Source organism: Neopelma chrysocephalum, unplaced genomic scaffold (genome assembly GCF_003984885.1).
Source record: "Neopelma chrysocephalum unplaced genomic scaffold, ASM398488v2 Primary Assembly neopelma1_65c, whole genome shotgun sequence".
Classification (NCBI taxonomy): Eukaryota; Metazoa; Chordata; class Aves; order Passeriformes; family Pipridae; genus Neopelma; species Neopelma chrysocephalum.
Window position 1 is genome coordinate 1,581,609 of NW_020897724.1, and position 19,134 is coordinate 1,600,742.

Below are 19,134 nucleotides of genomic sequence, written 5' to 3' on the forward strand. Positions count from 1 at the left end.
CCTCCTGTCCCTGCTGTCCCTCCTGTCCCAGCTCTCTCTCCTGTCCCAGCTCTCTCTCCTGTCCCTGCCATCCCCGCTCTCCCTCAGCCCCCGCTGGAGGACCGCGCTCACGTGCCCGCCAGGGGGCGCCGCCGGCGCGGCAGCGGTTGGTCGGGGCGCGTGCGCGGTCGCGCGCGGCGATGGCGGCGCTGCTGGAGCACGAGAGCCAGATCTTCCTGGACCTGTTCCACCGGGACGGGCTCGTGGTGTGCGCCCGGGGGCTCGGCATCGACCGCCTGCTGCTGCGCTTCCTGCGCCTCTACTGCGAGCCCGCCAGCCTCGTGCTCGTGCTCAACACCGGCCCCGCCGAGGAGGTGAGGGGGCTGTCAGCGCCCGGCGCTGCCCCGCTCGGGGCCGGCGGGCGCGGCCCCGCAGTGCCCCGGGCGGGAGCGGCTCCTGGGGCCGGGAGCGGGCCGGGGGTGGGTGTGCGGGATCCGGGGCCGGGCCGGGCGCTGTCACAGAATCACTGAGTGGGTCAGGCTGGAAGGGACCACAGTGGGTCATCTGGTCCCACCTCCTGCTCCTGCTCCAGCAGGGTCATCCCAGAGCACACGGCACAGGATTGTGTCCAGACAGTTCGGGAGTATCCCCAGTGAGGAGACTCCACACCCTCTCTGGGCAATCTGTTCCAGTTCTCGGTCACTGCACAGGGAAGAAGTTCTTCCTCATGTTCAGGTGGAACTTCCTGAGCATCAGTTCCTGCCCGTTCCCTCTTGTCCCATTGCTGGGCACCTCCGAGCAGAGCCCGGTCCATCCTTTGCCCCCTCCCTGCAGATATGACAGACATTGAGGAGGTCCCCTCTCAGCTGTCTCTTCTCAGGGCTTTACAGACCTAGTTCCTCAGCCTGTCCTCAGAGGAGAGTCACCCCATCCTTTGTCACCCTGCGCTGGACCCACTCCGTGTCTCTCTTGTCCTGAGGATCCCAGAACTGGACACAACACTCCAGATGGGCCTCACCAGGGCTGAGTAGAGGGGCAGGATCACCTCCCTCGACCTGCTGGCAATGCGCTTCCTAATGCACCCCAGGACACTGTTGGCCTTCTTGGCCACGAGGGCACTGCTGGCTCAGGGACAGCTGGTTGTCCCCCAGGACCCCGTGTCCCTGGGGAAGCTGTCAGACCAGACACACTCGGGATCACATCAGCTGAATTCCTACTCCTGCAGCACAGTAAAGCCCCCAAAACAATACTGAGCTAAAACAAGCATATGTACAGAATTGTAAGTAACCACTGAGCGGAAAGGGATGAAACTTGCTGAAGGTTTGTCCCTGCTTGTACAAAAAATAGCTGCTCTTTTTTCCCTGGAACCAGGGAGATTTCCCACCATCAGGGAAGTGAGGTCCTGCAGACTTTTTATAGTGGCCATAGGGGAATAAATATCACAGCTTTAGTTTATAAGATTAAGCTTCATGTATAGGGCCTACCTGCTGTAGTTGTCTGATAGCAGGTGAGGGCATCAGAAGATGAACTCTTCCCAATTCTCTGTTCTTAAGGCAGTATTAAAATTGCATGTTCTCTGAAAATGAGCTGTGGAAATACAGGAAAGTGTAAGCTCCTTTGAGTGTCAGTTGCTCATATTTACTTAAGTATTTTCTAGCTACTACTGACAATATGTAGATTTTAAATCACCCAGATGAGTTTGAAACTGAACAAAGTATGTCAAAAGAAGAAAAAAGTCATGATAATTGTGACTTCCTTTAGTATGTTATACTGTCATGTTTTAATTTGTTTTGGACTGCTCCTAAAAATTGGCAGGGTATGTATAATAAAGGTGTTTATTGCATCCCTTTCATTAGTTACCACGATTATGTCTTTGTTTTTCTTGTATTCGGTTTAGGAGTATTTTATTGACCAGCTGAGGTCAGATGGAGTTGTTCACCTTCCTCGGCGCGTTACCAATGAAATTGCAAATAACACTCGGTACGAATTTTACACACAAGGAGGAGTCATCTTTGCAACAAGTCGGATCCTGGTGGTGGATTTCCTTACTGACAGAATTCCTGCCAACCTCATTACTGGTAAGAGTTTAATGAAATGAAGGTAAAAGTGTTCTGTTTGAACATACATAAAGCTTAATTCTATATGAAGAGTTCTACTAACCACTATTGAAGTTGAAGAACTTTTCCTTTCCTTCCCACCAAGACTGAGGTAAAAAGAGCAAATATGTAGTTCTTTCTTATTTTTAATAGTTTTCTTTGCTCCAAACTTGTTTGTCTTATTTAATCATACCATTTGAAAACATGCACATTATTTTTACAGAGCTGTAACAGGTTTTGCATTGCCACCAGAGGTCAGTGCCAGAGCAGCTGTGATAGACCCACTGCTTCATTTCCAGCTTCCCCAACACCTGGTTCCATGTACCTTACCTGTGTGTGAGACTGTACAGCCAAACCAACAAAAACTTGTAATAGTGTTTCTTGAGGAGGTAACACAGAAAAAGTGTTTCTAGGTTTTAGAAATGTTGTTTATAAAATCAGTGTAGAATCACATGTGAATTAACATCTGATGAACTCATAAAGTCCAGCTAAATGGAGATAAGAAATTTTCACTGCAGTAAAGAAGAATTATTCCTGGTAGTTTTAGCCAGGTAAAAATGATGTACTTGACAGCACAGTAAAACTGATGCAAGTGGGTTTAATAAAAAGTGGTAATAAAAGGGCTTACAGAGCAGGTACAAACTCACTCCATAAGCAGATATATATTGAGTGAAAGTCAGAAGGTATTATGATAAACACACAGTCTTACTGGCCCGTCACAAATTGGTTGTCCCCTGTCATGTCCATTCCGAGTCACATCTTGACAAACTGGAAGTTGTTCAGAAATGTGTGTGATCATTGTTATGTCCTGAAAAATTTGCTTCATGGGACAGATCTAACAATGACTAGAAAGATACCTTGTAGTGGATTATTCCATGACTTAATCATGAATGGCTAGCAGTTATATGGAATCCTTTTTTTCTAGATGCTTTTTCATTTTCCAAGCAAAGGCATATTAAAATCAATGTCTAGGTGCTGAGTTGAAGAAACTTGTTGCAGAATTAAATGCACTGTAAGTTTATGAACTTATGTAGGTACAAGGTAAAACCTGGGATGTTTGATGTCCTTTGCTTCCATTTCAGAAAGGCATTTATGATTCCACTGCAAGCTGTGAACAGATAAGAGTTACCACATAGGCCTCACTTCAGCAGGGGAGAGGGAAGAATGCAGTGTGCCATTTAATGTGATTAAGTGGGAGGAAAAAATACGCCTGAGTTTAACAGGTCTTGGCTGAGTGAACTGTGAATCCCAGAAGTATTTGTCTCGAACACCTAATTAAATTAAATTGTTGTTTCATTTCTCTTTACTGAAATATGCTTGATAAATCTTTTATTCCTAATATCCCCATAGCCCTGAATAAAATTGGGGGTGGACTCATACAGTTGATAGTATTTGCCATCCTTAATATGACTTATCAGAAGGGGGAGAAAAGCAATACAAATTGTTTTCAGAAGTTCTTTGAATGTGTAAACACTTGAACTGTTACCAATGAAACATACTTGACAAGACTAATTCCAGAATTTCTCTAACAAAAGAATGCAAATATCACAGACTTGAAAGTGTCAAACTTGCTCTGTTGTAACAGTGTGTTCTGTCGTGCATCTGCTTTTCCTGCTTTTCAAAGGCTCAAGTTCAAGTTATGCCTCAGGAATAAAGAATTTTCTAAGCTAATAAGTCCTGCCACTCAAGCACAAGATTTTTAATTTTTTTTTTTAATTAAAGATGCATCATTAACCCAGTTCTGTTATTTGGCAGTTCTATGGTACTGAAACTGAGGAGTGACTTGTTCGAACCCCAGAAAATTTGTTCAACACTCATTTTAGAAGATTTAAATTCCTATAATACAAACAATATTAGAATAATAAGACAGTTAGGAGGAAAATTCTATACAAAGTTGGACCTTTCTCAACTTCTTCTAACTTGAAAATGTTTTATTTTGCCAGGCATTTTGGTGTACAAAGCACACAGAATCATCGAGTCCTGCCAGGAAGCATTTATCCTGCGCCTGTATCGCCAGAAGAACAAGCAAGGCTTCATTAAAGCTTTTACAGATAATGCTGTTGCATTTAACACTGGCTTTTGCCACGTGGAAAGAGTGATGAAAAACCTTTTTGTCAGTAAGCTTTATCTGTGGCCAAGGTGAGGCACTTCTTTACTTCACTGGAGAGTTAAACTTAAAAGAAAGATGAAGGATGTTAGATGGGTTCCTCAGAAAATGAGGTGTATGCAGTCACACTGCTTATGGGTGTTCCCTCTTAGATCCCCAAACAAACTTCAGTCAGGTTTTGACTGAAGTGGTCTTGAAGATGCTAAATTTCTGTTCATATTTTTGAAAATAGACTCAAATTAACTCTGTAAGGGGCTGAATCTTATGGCAGAGCTGGCCTTTTAGCCAACAGAGATCACAGCAGAAAGTGACACTCCTAATAGCTCAAAAAAACTTCCCTTATGAAACAGAGTATTTAAGCCATGAAGTAACAAGAATACAGTCTCTCAGTTCTCCATTCAGGGAGGTATTTGTTTCCAGCTGTGATGAAACCCCATGGATCTCTTTCTACATGTCAGATTTTTTTAATCTTCTTTTACATGTATGTTGTGTATGAAGAATATTTCTTAATGACCGATAAAAAACAAATTACTGAGTTTGTGGCATGTGTTAAGTCATTCAGAAGCAGAGCCACAAATGGAACTGGAGCCTTTATCTGCTGCCCCATTCAGTGCTCTTGCCTTGGGCAGGAGCTCTGCCCATTTGTTCCAGGCTAGAATGTGTTTCACTCCATCTTAACGAACTGTCACTCTGCCTTGTAAACTCTGTTTTTAACAGTCTTTCTTCCAGTATCCCAGGGAAGTAGAAGTGGACATAACTAGGGCAAGAAAGGTTGGATGAAAGCTCTCTCTGTTTTGTTCCTCGGGTTCTGACCCACGGCAAGGCCTGGGGGTGCAGTGTTGCAGGAAGGGAGATGCCCTGGGAGTTCCAGAGGTTGGCAGGCACTGGGCTCTCCGAGCCTCCCTGTTAGGGAAAGGCAGTGACATGTCTGTGCCTGTGCAGCTGAGGGGCTGCAGGGGAGGGTTCCAACCAGGACCTGCTGCTCATCCTTGCAAGCTGGGAATGTCACAGAACCTGCTGGTGCGGTGTCTGATTTCAAAGAATTCATGAGCCAGTTCCTGTTTCCCCCTTATGAGATTTTTTGGGGTTTACTTTAGTATTTGTTCAGTGTATTGATGATGCAGAATCTAGTGCAGTAATTTGCCATGGCTCATTCACCAGCCCTATAGGCTCTCATGACTAGAATGCCTACAGGCATCATTGTGGAACAGATGGTTTTCTGAGGCTGTTCATAAGATTGCAGTCATCACATCAGTAGAATCTGATTTACTTTGGAATTAACTTACTTGTTCACATTTAAAACAATTGTAATTGTAGTTCATACAAACTTTTGAGTAATTGTGGGTCAAGAAAACTTTCCATGTAAATCTTAATAAGCTGTTTTCCTCTTAGATTTCATATAGCAGTGAACTCATTTTTAGAGAAGCATAAACCTGAAGTGGTGGAAATACATGTGGCAATGACCCCTGCTATGCTTGCTATCCAGACCTCAATCCTGGACATTTTGAATGCCTGTCTGAGAGAACTCAAACGTTATAATCCAGTTCTTGAAGTAGAAGATCTCTCTTTAGAAAATGCGATTGGAAAACCTTTTGACAAGGTAACCATTTTGATTGTTTTGCAGTGTCTAACTAACAGGATGTAGATCTTCAAACTGCCATACAAACAGAAATGTTATTTGTAAAATTAATAACCTTCAGCAGCTGAATGTTCTCCCATGACATGCTTATTAGTGGTACCAGGTGATTTAATAGTGATGTGACAGTTGCCAGTAGGGTTTTTGGTGTATAGGTGTTATTGTTCTTCCTTCATTTCCCAAGGCTTACAGCAAGAACATCCTGATTCAAGGTTTTCTTTCCTGTTTGTGGTTTCCATTTTCTCTAGTAGGAGAAGCACAAGTATATAGTAGACAATATGCACATGCATGCATCTGCTGTATCTTTATATATGTCAATAATTGTGTGTTCATTGCTGTTTGTGGCAGATGTGCAATGTTTGGCATACATGTGCTTTCTGTAAGGTGAAGTCATAAACTTCAACCATCGTAGTGAAACACAGTTATTTCTTAACTACTATTTAATCCTGATGTAAGGCCTTCTGTACTTTAAATATCTGGAGGTTTTTTCCTTAAGCTTTACAGGTTGCACATCTGCATGGTACCAACCTTATTTTGGAAATTAAATGCCATTATAATGGTTTCTGCTTTACAGGCCAGTGCCAGTAAATTAAGGGGGGGGGAGTATTGTACCAGTGTTTTATTATTTGATGGAAAGGAAAAAGTGTACTGAAAGCATTCATTGATATACATCTGCTAATTGCTGAAATATTTTACATAAAGGCATCTATATTATGTTAACTTTGCTAAAAAATGATAACTTATATAAAAAAAATACCTTACCATCAGATCTTTAATTTGGTATCCTTAATAACTTCAGGAAACTAGTGGCATCCCCTATAAAGGGGAAAAAAAAGTGGATTTTTAGCATGGTTAGTGGACTATATATTTGACATCCTGAACTTTCCAATTTATATTTCCAGACAATACGTCACTATTTAGATCCTCTCTGGCATCAGCTTGGAGCTAAGACAAAATCTTTGGTCCAGGATTTGAAGATACTCCGTACTTTGCTCCTGTATCTCACTCAGTATGATTGTGTCACCTTCCTTAATCTTCTGGAGTCACTGAAAGCAAGTGAAAAAGCTTTTGGTGAGAATTCAGGTAAACACTGAAGATCCATACAAGTCAATTCATGAAACAGTGAAATGCTGATGTTTTTAATTAGCATTCCCAAACATTTGAAGGTACCTAATTAGGTTTTACATAACCAGCCATAAGGATGTAGGTTTTTATTGACAGATAATGCTTTCATCTTCCCACCTAACTGCTGTTACTTAACAGGGGCAGATTTGCATCACATTTGTCTCTTATTAAGCTGGTGATTGCACAGCAAGCAGGTAGCACAGGTATTCCAGATGAGAAGTTTGGGGCTGATACTGCAAAGGGTTGAAACACATCCCCATTGCAGATGTCAAACTAGTGCTGCTTCCTCCTCCTTTCCCTCAGGTTGGCTGTTCCTTGACGCCAGCACCTCGATGTTTGTGAACGCTCGGGCTCGAGTTTATCGCATTGCAGAGGAGAAGCTGAGTCAGAAAGGCAAAGGCTCTGAAAAACGTGATGTGAGGAAGGAAAATGGTACTGATCATTCCTAATTTTAAGTTTGGGAGTGTCACACGATTTCAAGTGCTTCGCATGTTATTACTGGGGCTCTGGTTCCCTACGTGAACTTACACAGCTCAGGATCTCAGTCTGTTAGCTGGGATAAGCTGAGACACAATCTTAGTTCAAAAAGCATATAATAAACAACATACCAGAGTCATGAAGAAATAAGGGGTTCTCCTAAGCTTGCTCAGCTGATCACTGGGAGAGCTTTTATGGAATTCTTGTGTTGCACTGGTGTTTAGCTTGATCTTTATGATTTTACTTGAACAGGTAGGAGGCTGGGGTTGTTTTTATTAAAAAAATATACCCAGGAGTTTCAGAATTGAAGAATAACTGAATATTTCAACTTTTTGCTTCACTAAAGCACTTATCCCCATTTTTAAAGTGAAGAGTGTTCTCCAACCCAGTAGCATAACACATTGCATATGTAGGCTGTTGAATATCATATTTGCCAACAGCCATCACGCTATTGACATCTAACCACTAATTTAAAGTCTGAGGGATATTTTGGCTGTAGGAGCTGCTATGTTCAATCTTACTTTGTTTCAGAACTGAAAAGGGAACTGGTTCTCGAAAGTAACCCAAAATGGGAAGCTTTGAGAGAAGTACTGAAAGAGATTGAAAATGAGAATAAGAACAGTGACAACCTTGGTGGTCCAGGTGAGAGATTACTAAATGATGAAAGTTTTCACGGTACGGCTGGTTTGCACTTCTGCTTGTCTTTGGAGAGAGGGAACCTAACTCTTTACTGCAGTTTTATCAAAGAGCTAATTTAAATTTAATAATTTGTGGACTTAAGATGAGGAGTTTATGTTTACTGTTTACATAAACTATGTAAAATTAGACAGTTTTACATAAACTCGTATTTAATTCTTGCTCTCAGAGAGAAATGCTGTTGGTTACCATGCAGTACAGTTTAGGAAAGAACCTGTATTATTCTGAGAAATTTTTTTAACTTACATTTCAATATTATACTGATACCTTAGTTCCAACCCCAACAAAACTGACATGGAAATTTATAATAATCAAGGTACCATTCATTCATTTCTTAAGTTCAAGTTCAAAAAATTGCCCTTTCTAACTCATACATTTCTTCTCCTCCACTTGAAAATGTGCCTCTCCAGGAGATGCACATAAATGGGGTAGAGATTAGAAGGCAGGGTAGAGAGTCTAACTGCTTTGCTGCCTTTCCTATTTTAGGGCTGTTCAGCCCCTTAAATTTCAGCAAGTTTTATTTTAGGAAATAGTAAGGGTAAAAAGTGCTCTTTTCTCCCACCCACAGTGTTCTGACTGCATAAGAACTGGCTCTCTCACCTAGTGTTGTAGGAGTTTATCTGAGTCAGCTTGTGGAGAATTGTTATTCAAGACCACAAATGTCAATAATACTGTGTGAAATATGTATTTTTTGACTTTCTATCACAGCTGACAAAGGCTGAAAATTAGAATGGTCTAAATTAAGTTCTGTCTTATTCCACGTCTTAAAAAGAAGTAGTTGTGAGTATGTTTCAATACACACTATGTTTCAGATGGCCAGAAGGACAACCTCACAAATTTAGATGTTGTGAGAATAAGGAATGCTGAACTTCCATTAATCTCCTCTAATCTAGTTTGGTACAAAACGCCCATGCACTTTAGATTTCTCTCCAAGTCCAGAGCAACTGTGACAACCAAATACAAAAGTCTTTGGCAGGCATTACTTCCAGGCTCAGTAAAACCAATTGGCTTAAGAGATGCCTTGTAGGTGGAAAAGCAGCACAGCATTACAGCCTGTAAAAATGATATTGTTTCTTGACTGCAGGGCAAGTGCTCATTTGTGCCAGTGATGACCGAGCCTGTGCACAGCTCAGGGAGTTTATTATTGCTGGGGCAGAAGCTTTTTTAACAAGGCTGTATAACAAAACCTTTGGAAAGGATGAGAAAGCTGGAGAACTATGGATTACAGACAGAAAAGCCATCAAGTCCAAAGGAAATGCCAAATCAGATCCAGGGCCTCAAGCCAAAAAAGCCAAACTTGCAGCTTCTTCAAAACAAAAGAAACACAAGAAGCAACAAGACCGGACTATAATCCAAATGATGGGGAAAACCGAGGAGGAAAAGAGAGAGGAGTTAGAGGTGGAAGAGAACAAAGAATTAAGCAGTAGCCAAGAAAGCAGCGGTGAAGAGGCCATTCCTGAAGATTTTGATGTGAACCTCCCCTCCGATTGTTACTATGGGATTTTCAAGGACCCGCTGACCATCATCCACCCGCTGCAGAGCTGTGGGGATCCCTACGCCCTCACCCGCGTCCTGCACGAGGTGGAGCCCAGATATGTGGTGTTGTATGATGCAGAACTCACCTTTGTCCGGCAGCTGGAGATCTACAAGGCCAGCAGGCCTGGGAAGCCTCTGAGGCAAGTTCACTGGGTAATTCTAGTCTTAAAAACTAAAAAATGCACTGTCAGCAGTCAAGGCAGAACATGCAGCTGTTCATTTTCTTTAGCTGCCCTTTAATTCCTGTTTAGCCCTCTTCCTAATTTTAAACAAAAGCAAAATGTCTGGAGTAACCAAAAGATAATTTTTACTTTCCAGAGGGTATTTATTCCCTTAGGGCAGAAACATACCTGTTAAAAACCCTGAAGTTCATTCCATCTTCTTCAAGACCTCTGCTTTGATGATCTCAGGGGCAGTAGATCATTTTGAGGTGGTGTAGTCTCATTTTAAACCATTTCTGTGGGTATGATTTTTACACAATAAGATTCATTTTGGATTTAATTCATGTTCACATTTCCTGATGTTGGTCATGCTGAAGACCAGTAATTCAGAAACTGCAACAGAAAAACAAGTGTAGGAAAACACAATAAAGAAAATGAGAAGTATTTGCAGTTATACTTTGTTCTAGCTGACAGAAGGATCACCACACTGTGTATTTGATACACCTGTAAATTGCCAAACTCACTTTTATGAATAAATTTCACAAACTAATTAAAAATACAGAAAACTTTAATATACTATTGACTGACTTGTCAGGCTACTAATCTTAAATGTTGGTTGTGGGTGTTTTTAAGTTAATATGAAGTTTTGTAAGGTGTTTTTTTTCTCTTTCATACCTACAGAGTTTATTTTCTCATATATGGAGGCTCCACAGAAGAGCAGCGTTATCTCACAGCTCTGAGGAAAGAGAAGGAGGCCTTTGAAAAACTCATTCGGTAACACAATTACCTTAACCACCTTTATTATTAGTGTTCTATGTAATTCCCTTACATGCTTACACTTCAAATAGAGTGAAGTTCTTAACTGTGTGAAGGCTTTAAATAAACTTTTAATTCAATTGTTTTTCAGGTGTTAAGAGAGCTTTCCCACTGAGAATCAACAAAAAGTCAAAACCCATTTTATTTATTAATTTTATCGGGATTTCATATTAAACTTCTAAGGCTGAACAGCACCTCTTGGATTTTTCCCTAATTGTCTGTGAATTTCATTTTTGTAATTGTCTTTTTGTCTGCAAGTAGCATTTCTTGTAAGATAATTCCTAAGGCTTTTATAACCTAAGTCAGTTGGGGAAACAAAATAATTATTTCCTTAGACTGTATAAGACAGTATTTTTACTGACAGTATCTTCTCATCAGGTTATAGTGCTATTACTAGTTATTAGTTCCTTTGTTTATTATGCTCTGAGAAGTTCTAGAAATAAAAAAATAATCAGATGCTAAAATGTGCTGATAATTGAAATAGAAATACAGCATCTAGCCCAACAATGTGGAAAACCTGGTGAACTGCAGTTCTGATCAGGTCTGCAGTTAGGATTAGACTATATATATTTTACATCTGGATGAAGGGTGTTAAACTATTTTGGTGGTTTTTTCTCATATATTTGCAGTTTTTAGTGTGTGTTTGTTTGTGGTTCCTTAGAGAGAAGGCCAGCATGGTTGTTCCTGAAGAGAGAGAAGGGAGAGATGAAACAAACTTGGACCTGATCCGAGACGCCAAACCCCCCGGGGTGGCTGCCGACACACGCAAAGCAGGTGAGCAGGGCCTGGGCTCAGGCTGAGCTCGGAGATGCTGGAAAACTCCATCACTGCTGCCCTGGAAATGCCACCAGGGACCCAGCCCCAGGGTCACAGACACCTACACTGGCTCTGCAGTCTTCATGGGAAAGAAACAGTATTTCCCAGTGACGGTGAATTGTGGTTTTCTCTGACAATAGAGACTAAAGAAGGGTTTTACCATTGAGACAGATACAATTTGGATCGTTTCTGGGAAGCTTGTTGGCTGTAAGACTTTCTAGTGCTGCTGGTAAAGCGAGAAATTAAAACATAGAAACTGAAGTCTGCAGATAGTCAAAGGAAGTCAAGTTGTCCTTGAGCTAGTAAATGTTGGGGACATCTTTTCATCTTGGCAGAACAGATTGCCTGGGTAAACGACTGCACATTGTGTTTTTGATCACTTTCTTTGTAATAAAACAGCCTTTTTCTTTTTTTCCAGTTCTAACCACATTTTTGTTGCTTTCCTCTGACATCTATACTGTGCCTTTATCTTCACAGCTCTGCCTGTTTTTCATTGCTGTCATTCCTGTAATCCTGCTCTCCTTTACCATTTGCTCTCTAATCTTTGCTTTTATGTCTTTTGTGGCCTTGGTGCTGCAGGCTCTTTACGTGGTCTTTTTGCAGACCTATAGAGGCCAACACATAAGTCCTACAATAAAATGCCATATTTCTGTGGGAAACAGCTGGAAATAGAAAGGATCAGCTTCGTTGTCTTGTTTTGCAGGCAACTTTTTAAAGATTTTCCTGACTTATTTAAATAACTTTCATCTACAGTTGAATGTATTTCATTGTCACATGCACAAAGCTTACAGCAGGTAGCATGGGAGTTCTGTGAAACTGCAGAGTGTACTCCATAAACTACAGGACATAATTGGGCAACTGAAAATTAAATGAAGTCTGGATTTATTAAATGCTGAATTCGAGGTATAATTTGGGATGTGAAGTCCATCCATTACAGAAGCATTGGCAGCACACATGAAAGCTCTACAGCTGGAGCTGCACGTCACAAGTATAGGGATAACTGTGTTTATTTTGCTCTTTAGGGGGACAGGAGCAGAAGGATGTTCAGCAAACTATAATCGTGGATATGCGGGAATTCCGCAGTGAGCTCCCGTCGCTGATTCATCGCCGTGGGATTGACATTGAGCCTGTTACTCTGGAAGTTGGAGATTATATTTTGACTCCTGATATCTGTGTGGAGCGGAAAAGCATCAGCGATCTGATTGGTTCCCTAAACAATGGGAGGCTGTATTCCCAGTGCGTTTCCATGTGCCGGTACTACAAGCGACCAGTCCTCCTGATTGAGTTTGATCCTAACAAATCGTTCTCCCTGATCCCACGGGGCTCTCTACAGCAGGAAATTTCCAGTAATGATGTTACTTCTAAACTGACCCTCCTTACGCTGCATTTCCCGAAGCTGCGGATCCTGTGGTGTCCCTCTCCCCACGCCACCGCGGAGCTGTTCGAGGAGCTGAAACAGAACCACCCCCAGCCCGACGCAGAGACGGCCATGGCCGTGACCGCAGACTCCGAAATCCTGCCCGAGTCGGACAAGTACAACCCTGGGCCCCAGGACTTCCTCTTAAAAATGCCAGGTGTGAATGCCAAGAACTGCCGGGCCCTGATGAACCACGTGAGGAGCATCGCAGAGCTGGTGACGCTGTCCAAGGACGAGCTCTCCAGGATTTTGGGGAATGCTGCCAATGCCACGCAACTCTACGACTTCATTCACCTCACCTATGCAGAGGCACTGGCCAAAGGGAAAAGCAAAAGGTGACTAATGCCATTGTTCAACGTGGAGCACAGATAAACTCTTCTGGCACAGGACTTCGGCAAATACATGAAATATTTTGATAAATGCCCCCTCTCAGATAACCAGCTCTTTCTTGCTAATGCTGTTCCATCAGTTTGAAAATGTGAGTTAATTATTACTGAAGGCAAGTTTCAAAAGGAATAAGTATTTCTAATAGAAAAATGTGAATTATTTTTATTTGTTTTAAAGCACTTTAACCAATTCAATAATGAATTACTGAATTACCACTGAATTAACTAAATTTTTTCACCAATTCCAAAAGAATTAAGTGCTAAGACTAATTGATAAAGGTGTTTTCATATGGAAGTTATGATGTCTTGTTAAAGCTAAAAATGTACCATGTTTTGATTAGTGTGTGTGACTTGCTGCACAAAACATCACCTTGCTTTTGCCATTTTTAATGTCTTGCTCTCTGGAAACAGCCAGTTTTTGATTGACAGTGATGAGCTATATCATAGTCTTTGCTCAGGAGTTTTTTAGAATATACTTGGACTCAATCCTAAATTTTAGAATTACCATCGTAAGCCTTTGTCCCAGTAAGATACAGTTCTATGCTATGCTTTACATTCTCCTTGCTTACTTTACTGCAAGTTATATTTTCTGCCATTCCAAAGTCAGTACAGCTCTGTCTTGATGGGTTTTGCAAAGTGCATTCCTTTGGGCTGGACTGGACAGTGATTCTGAACTCTCAGTGTGCCTTACTTATACTTTGAAGATGCCTTATTTTTTTAATCAGTTTTGATAGTTCTTTCACATCATTCACTGGCAAGTGAAAAATCTGGGGATACCATTGGCACTATTCTTTTAAATATACCAGGCCGTATTTCCTCTTGTAAAATGCAATAGTTTTCTAAGCAAGGTTTTCCAAAAGTGTGGACAATTCTTTCAATATTGATTTCTTTCTGTGTCCAATTGCACTTGCATTTTAATGTCTCAAATTGTCCATTGTCATCTAGAAGATAAAACTTTCAGCGTTCTGTGTAGCATAAAAGAGGGAAAAGTTATTCTTCTTTTGATAGTTTGTGAATGTGTTCATTGTTAAATTATATATTCTGCACTGAACTTTGATACTGGGTAACAAACTGCCATTGCCAAAAGGGTTGGTCCAGTGTCATTCTGTGGTTATGTATTTACATTTGCTATTTACAAACCCTTATCTGTGATTTGTCCATGTATTTATACGATTCTAATGGGAACAACAGATCAAAAGTATCTCCTTCATGAAAGGAGAAAATATTTTTTATGTTCATGTTCAGTGCAAACTGTTCTGTGCACTTTCAGGTTTGTTTACTGTGCATTTTAAGTATGAACTATGAATTGTTAACATATTCTAGGGCTGAGCTGTGACAAATTTCCTAAGTGAATTCTGCAGATGCAAATTTCAGTATTAAATACATCCATAATATTAAAATTTGTTAATTATCTCGTTTCTCATTTGGCTGTGTTGATATCAACATTTTTATTTTTAGTGTGTGATTTTATATTGCCCTATATTCTAATTTATTTAATATAAAACCAAGCTTTTCATGAGACTTTTGCGTTGGAAATGATCAGGGTTGAGAATACCCATAAAATGGTGCTAAGAGAGCAGAAAATCAAAGTTCATAACTGACCTGAGTGTGTTAGAAAAGGGGAGGTGACCAACCTTTGAGAACAGCCATTGGAGCTCCAGGAGCCGTGGGGTTGGGTTTTTTCACAGGTACTGCCTCGGCTCTGGCAGTGAGGTTTGGGGGGTTTTGCATAGATTGTATGGGGTGAAAATGAAGGGTATATGAAGAGGTGATAAAGTAGTAGCTTTGTGTTGGATGCTAGATGAAATTACAAATGCAATTAAATAATTATTTGCTAAATATTTTGATGCAATTACCTTTTGCTTATATACATGGAATTTTTGTAAAGCTTTTTCCTTTTCTTTCTCTGTGCAGGATTTGTCTTTTTCTTTGAACACCCCCCAGTAACATTGTTGCCTGTTGTTCTTGCTGTCTGTGCTCTGGCATTCTCTGTGCTGGGTTCAGCTGTGTCCCCTGGTGGGGCAGTAGGTCCCCATTGTGCCCCAAGCTGGAACAGGACTTGTGTTCTGACAGCACTTAACCCTGAAGGAACCCAGCCAAGGCTCTGCCTGGATGGACTCACAGCACTCGGGTGGGTGACTGAGGAAAATCCTGCCCTTGGGGTGTTCTTTAGCTCGTTTGCAACAGTCGTGGAATATTGTGTCTTGTCATTGCTTGATGTTTTAAGCCTGTGCTTTTCTATTAAAAAAAAGCAAACAGAACCCTGCTGTCTTCAGTCTGTGAGTGTCTCAGGTTCTTTCTTATCCCCAAACCAAGACTCTGTTTCCAGGTCACTCAATATGTGAAGCCCATGGGGTTCACATGATATTGGGAACTAAGTTTGCAGGAACGCTTTTGCTGGCAATGTCACTGTGCAGTTCCAAACCAAAACTAACTCTACTTTTGAAGTTACTTCTTCATGAAGGTGTAACATAGGGCTTTTCTAGTACCAGCTGGATTGACTGCTTTCAGAACTTAAATGTAAACCAGTTGACCCAAAATCCACGCTGCTTATAACACTGTAAAAAACAGTGACTCTTTGAGAAAGTAGAGAAGTTTAAATGTGCAGATTGTTGTGGCTGTGAGGCTTTCTCATTTGCAGAGTGATAGTACAACCACAAACAACATAATTTTTAAATATAAAAACACTTGTCTCTAAAGGTTTCCTTAGTCATCCAGAATTCCAATTCTATTACTGTAGAATAGAATCCAAAAGCAAACGTCTGCCAGAAAAACTGTTATTAAACAGATACATTTATATGCCAAACAGCATAAAAAAGTGTAACTGAGGGTCATTAAAGAAACTTGTCCTGTGTGGGCTCAGCAAGAGCCGCTCTGTAGTTTGGGCTCCAGGAGGAGTGAGGTCTGCAATCCTTTTATAAGGACTGTTTTAGGATAAGGTTCTCCTTAACCCTTTTTCCAAGATAACCTAAATTACATTAATATTCAGTTGATCTGTTTTCTAAAGTACATGATTTTAAGAAATGCAAGTAGGGTCATAAAAAGATCAGAAACCTTTGCTGCAGGATTTTGTAGCGCTTTGTATTTATAACTTGGTTCACACGCTCATTCTTTCTTGACAAAAGATTTGTGGATATTTGCAGAATCAAACTAAGCCCTTTATGTGCTTCATATGAAATGGTTAATATCTGCTTAACTGTGAGATACCTTCTTGCATTGAAAATGCACTCACCGACAGTATATGCACTAATTTTTCTTAATTTGCAACTTTTTTCACCAAAGTTTTCAGTTTTTGTCTATAGTCATCCTCTCCAAAGCTTCCTCTCAATATTTCTAATACCCAGTTTCACAGTGGGCTGGCAGCCTAGGCAACAGTAAGACAGAACTGATATACCTATTTGTCAATTATATTTCTTGCTTCTTTTATTTCCAGTTCATTCTAAGTTCAGCTTGAAGCCACAAGAAATAATATCCCTCACCTACAAGATGAGGGGGGAAGAATTAAACATCAAGAATCTTTCTTGATGTTTATCAATCAAAAATGACTTAGCTGTGATAACAGCAGGTTTGGTGAGGTTAGTAATGTGTAAATATTACATCCCCTGTACTCTGGAGTTGCTCATTTGTTTATTTTAAATCAAGGTTGAAGTTCTAACATGTGAAAAAGGGTGTGATTCATGTGGCACAGAATGATGCCGAAGCCTCTAAGTAATAAAAAAAAACTTTAAATGTTCCCACTCCCCACCAGCCACTACAAATGGGATCAGAGGAAGTCAGTGCAAAACTTGACCCAGAGTGTAGCTGAGAGGTAATTCTGAGCTGCTCTCCTCCCCTTGGCTCCAGAGGAAACACTGGCATTGTCCATCAAAAATGATACTACAGAAGAGGAACTAAGAGGATCACTTCAGCACTATTATCTCCCCTTGTATTTTATTCTTGAAATCAGCCAGCAGGTTTGGGGTGGGAATTTACTCCAAAGGCCAGAGAGAGAGAATGTACATGACTGACCAAGTGTTTTGATAAGGCTGTACATGGCAATATTCAAAGGTTTTAAAGTTTCACTGCCATTTTTTATTTTGAGTACGAAATGTTAGGAGTTCATCTCCCAGACTTCAATACAAACAGGAGGACCATTTTTTTCCTTGAGTTTTGACGTGTATTTTGCAAGCTTCTCTGCAATAAATAAAGAGGAAGAAATATTCTCAGCCACGACCTTGAAAATAGGGAAGAACTGTTCAGTAGCTTGGCCAGCCAATATTTAGCTGAGAGATGAATTCCTTAGTCTTACTGAACTTAGTAAGGGTAACCAGGGCTGCTACACTGCTATGGTGATTTGTTGTCTAAACAGAAGATGTTGCTGCAATATATCAAAATGGGCTAATTTTAGTGTGATTTTTCTTTTAAAGCATGGCAAAATTACCTTGATCCACAACTGCTATAAAGCAGTCCTAGGAATATTAGTTCGGGGTTAAATAGATCCTATTCTCTCAGCTTGCATTTTACCTTGTATTTGTTTGTAAGAGCTTCCCTCTGTAAACAAATGCTTGGATCCCATTTCTAGGGTCCTCTGTCCCTCAGTGTTATTTCTTTTTTCTTTCACCTTAATCATCTCCTATCAAAGACTGTAGTTATTAAACTGACATTGATATTAAAATATAGTGGGTTGGGGGGGGTTCTCAGCCCCAGCACCTCCTTAGGGATCCCTGACATATTTCTAGTGGCTTGAATAAGTCATTTATTATTCCCCAAACGAGGAGTTTCAGCTGATATCTCCCAGGAATCTCTGCCTTTCCGTTCATTATCAGCTGGACTGGGTAACATCACACTGGGCATTGGCACATCCACACACAGACACAGAACCTGCTGGGCTGGGTAACATGAGCCTGCACATCCTCAGTGTCCAAGGCTCTGGAAATGACCCTGGAAAAGTAAGCTAAGCCTTTCCCTGGTTCTATATATAAAACTGTTTGTTTAATTGGTGGAGTGCACCAAGAATAAATAATGAGCTAATTCTGAAGATCATTCCCAGAACAGCCAGCTAGGATTGTTTCTGCAAGTCAGAACTTTCTCCTCTCCTTTGTTTGGTTTTTTATATCATATTAAGGTGAACAGCTTTATCTAAATGCAGTTTTAGGAACGGTGCAATATTTCAAGAATTAAGCATTCTGCACATAAGTGAAGTTTTGGAGAGTTTGTTTACTGAATGTAAAAGTAGTTGAAAGTTCAAATTCTAAAACTGGATCAAGGATTTTAACCAGATGAAGTTTCTTCCATGCAAAATATAAGGAAAAAAAGAAAGAAAGAAAGAAAAAAAACCCCTTTCAAGTACTCTCAATCGATTATGGAAGACTACCATCATATTTTTTCCAGACCATATTTACCTTGCTTAATAACAGTTAAAAACTATGAACTTAAATACAAATTTTATCTTAGAAGAAAAAAAAATTTTAAAAAGACTTAAACAGGTATAGTAATTACTTTTTCCACTTTTTCATTAAATCTTAAGCTGTAATAGGTTATAAAGGCTTAAAATATTTTTTTAAATCCTTTTTTATGTATTTTACCTTTAATGTACCAGTACCATACATGACTCTATGTCTCAGTGTGTGCACTAACAAACAGATGAGGTACAAAACAGCTCACAGAGTTCAGAGGGAAGCAGAAGGACTGTCCAGTAGCAGAGTAGGCTTACTCATGGACTTGCTGATGATTTCTTATATTAATACAGTAATGGTCCTGTTTAATGACTGTGGACATAAGTGGAACTCATTTAACTTGACCATCTGTGGTTGAAAGATTACAACCTCTAGTCAAATACAGAGACTCTATAAGGAGAGCACTGTGTCTCTTTGCTAGGTTATAAAATTAAGAGCTTTAGTTCTGTCC

At 40.5% G+C, this 19,134-nt stretch overlaps 1 protein-coding gene and 2 long non-coding RNA genes across 4 annotated transcripts in view; 1 reads left to right on the forward strand and 2 right to left on the reverse strand.

Moving 5' to 3' along the window:
- LOC113968050 overlaps positions 1-6,670 on the reverse strand; it is a 24,392-nt gene extending 17,722 nt beyond the window's left edge. Inside the window, exons 1-2 of the long non-coding RNA XR_003534356.1 lie at positions 6,581-6,670; positions 1,464-1,555 (exon numbers count right to left, since the gene is read on the reverse strand). This is a non-coding gene — a long non-coding RNA (uncharacterized LOC113968050). The remainder of the gene's footprint in view (positions 1-1,463; positions 1,556-6,580) is intronic.
- ERCC4 (ERCC excision repair 4, endonuclease catalytic subunit) lies at positions 173-14,640 on the forward strand. Of its 2 annotated transcripts, none has more exons than XM_027684263.1 (11): positions 173-353; positions 1,877-2,057; positions 4,019-4,214; positions 5,575-5,782; positions 6,721-6,901; positions 7,247-7,375; positions 7,952-8,062; positions 9,201-9,792; positions 10,495-10,587; positions 11,291-11,403; positions 12,468-14,640. In XM_027684263.1, the coding sequence occupies exons 1-11, from the start codon at positions 180-182 to the stop codon at positions 13,199-13,201; spliced, it is 2,712 nt and encodes a 903-aa protein (XP_027540064.1). In that variant the 5' UTR covers positions 173-179; the 3' UTR covers positions 13,202-14,640. The 2 variants fall into 2 exon arrangements, with proteins under 2 accessions (XP_027540064.1, XP_027540065.1); XM_027684264.1 differs by lacking the exon at positions 173-353 and adding an exon at positions 1,073-1,258.
- The window catches only part of LOC113968049, an 18,833-nt gene continuing 12,760 nt past the window's right edge, over positions 13,062-19,134 (reverse strand). Inside the window, exon 4 of the long non-coding RNA XR_003534355.1 lies at positions 13,062-13,174. This is a non-coding gene — a long non-coding RNA (uncharacterized LOC113968049). The remainder of the gene's footprint in view (positions 13,175-19,134) is intronic.

Bases quoted from the DNA above. Each gene is read 5' to 3' on its own strand.
- ERCC4 (XM_027684263.1), top strand. From the start codon at position 180: ATGGCGGCGCTGCTGGAGCACGAGAGCCAGATCTTCCTGGACCTGTTC. The intron at 354-1,876 runs GTGAGGGGGCTG...TATTCGGTTTAG, and splicing joins ACACCGGCCCCGCCGAGGAG to GAGTATTTTATTGACCAGCT. The intron at 4,215-5,574 runs GTGAGGCACTTC...TTTTCCTCTTAG, and splicing joins AAGCTTTATCTGTGGCCAAG to ATTTCATATAGCAGTGAACT.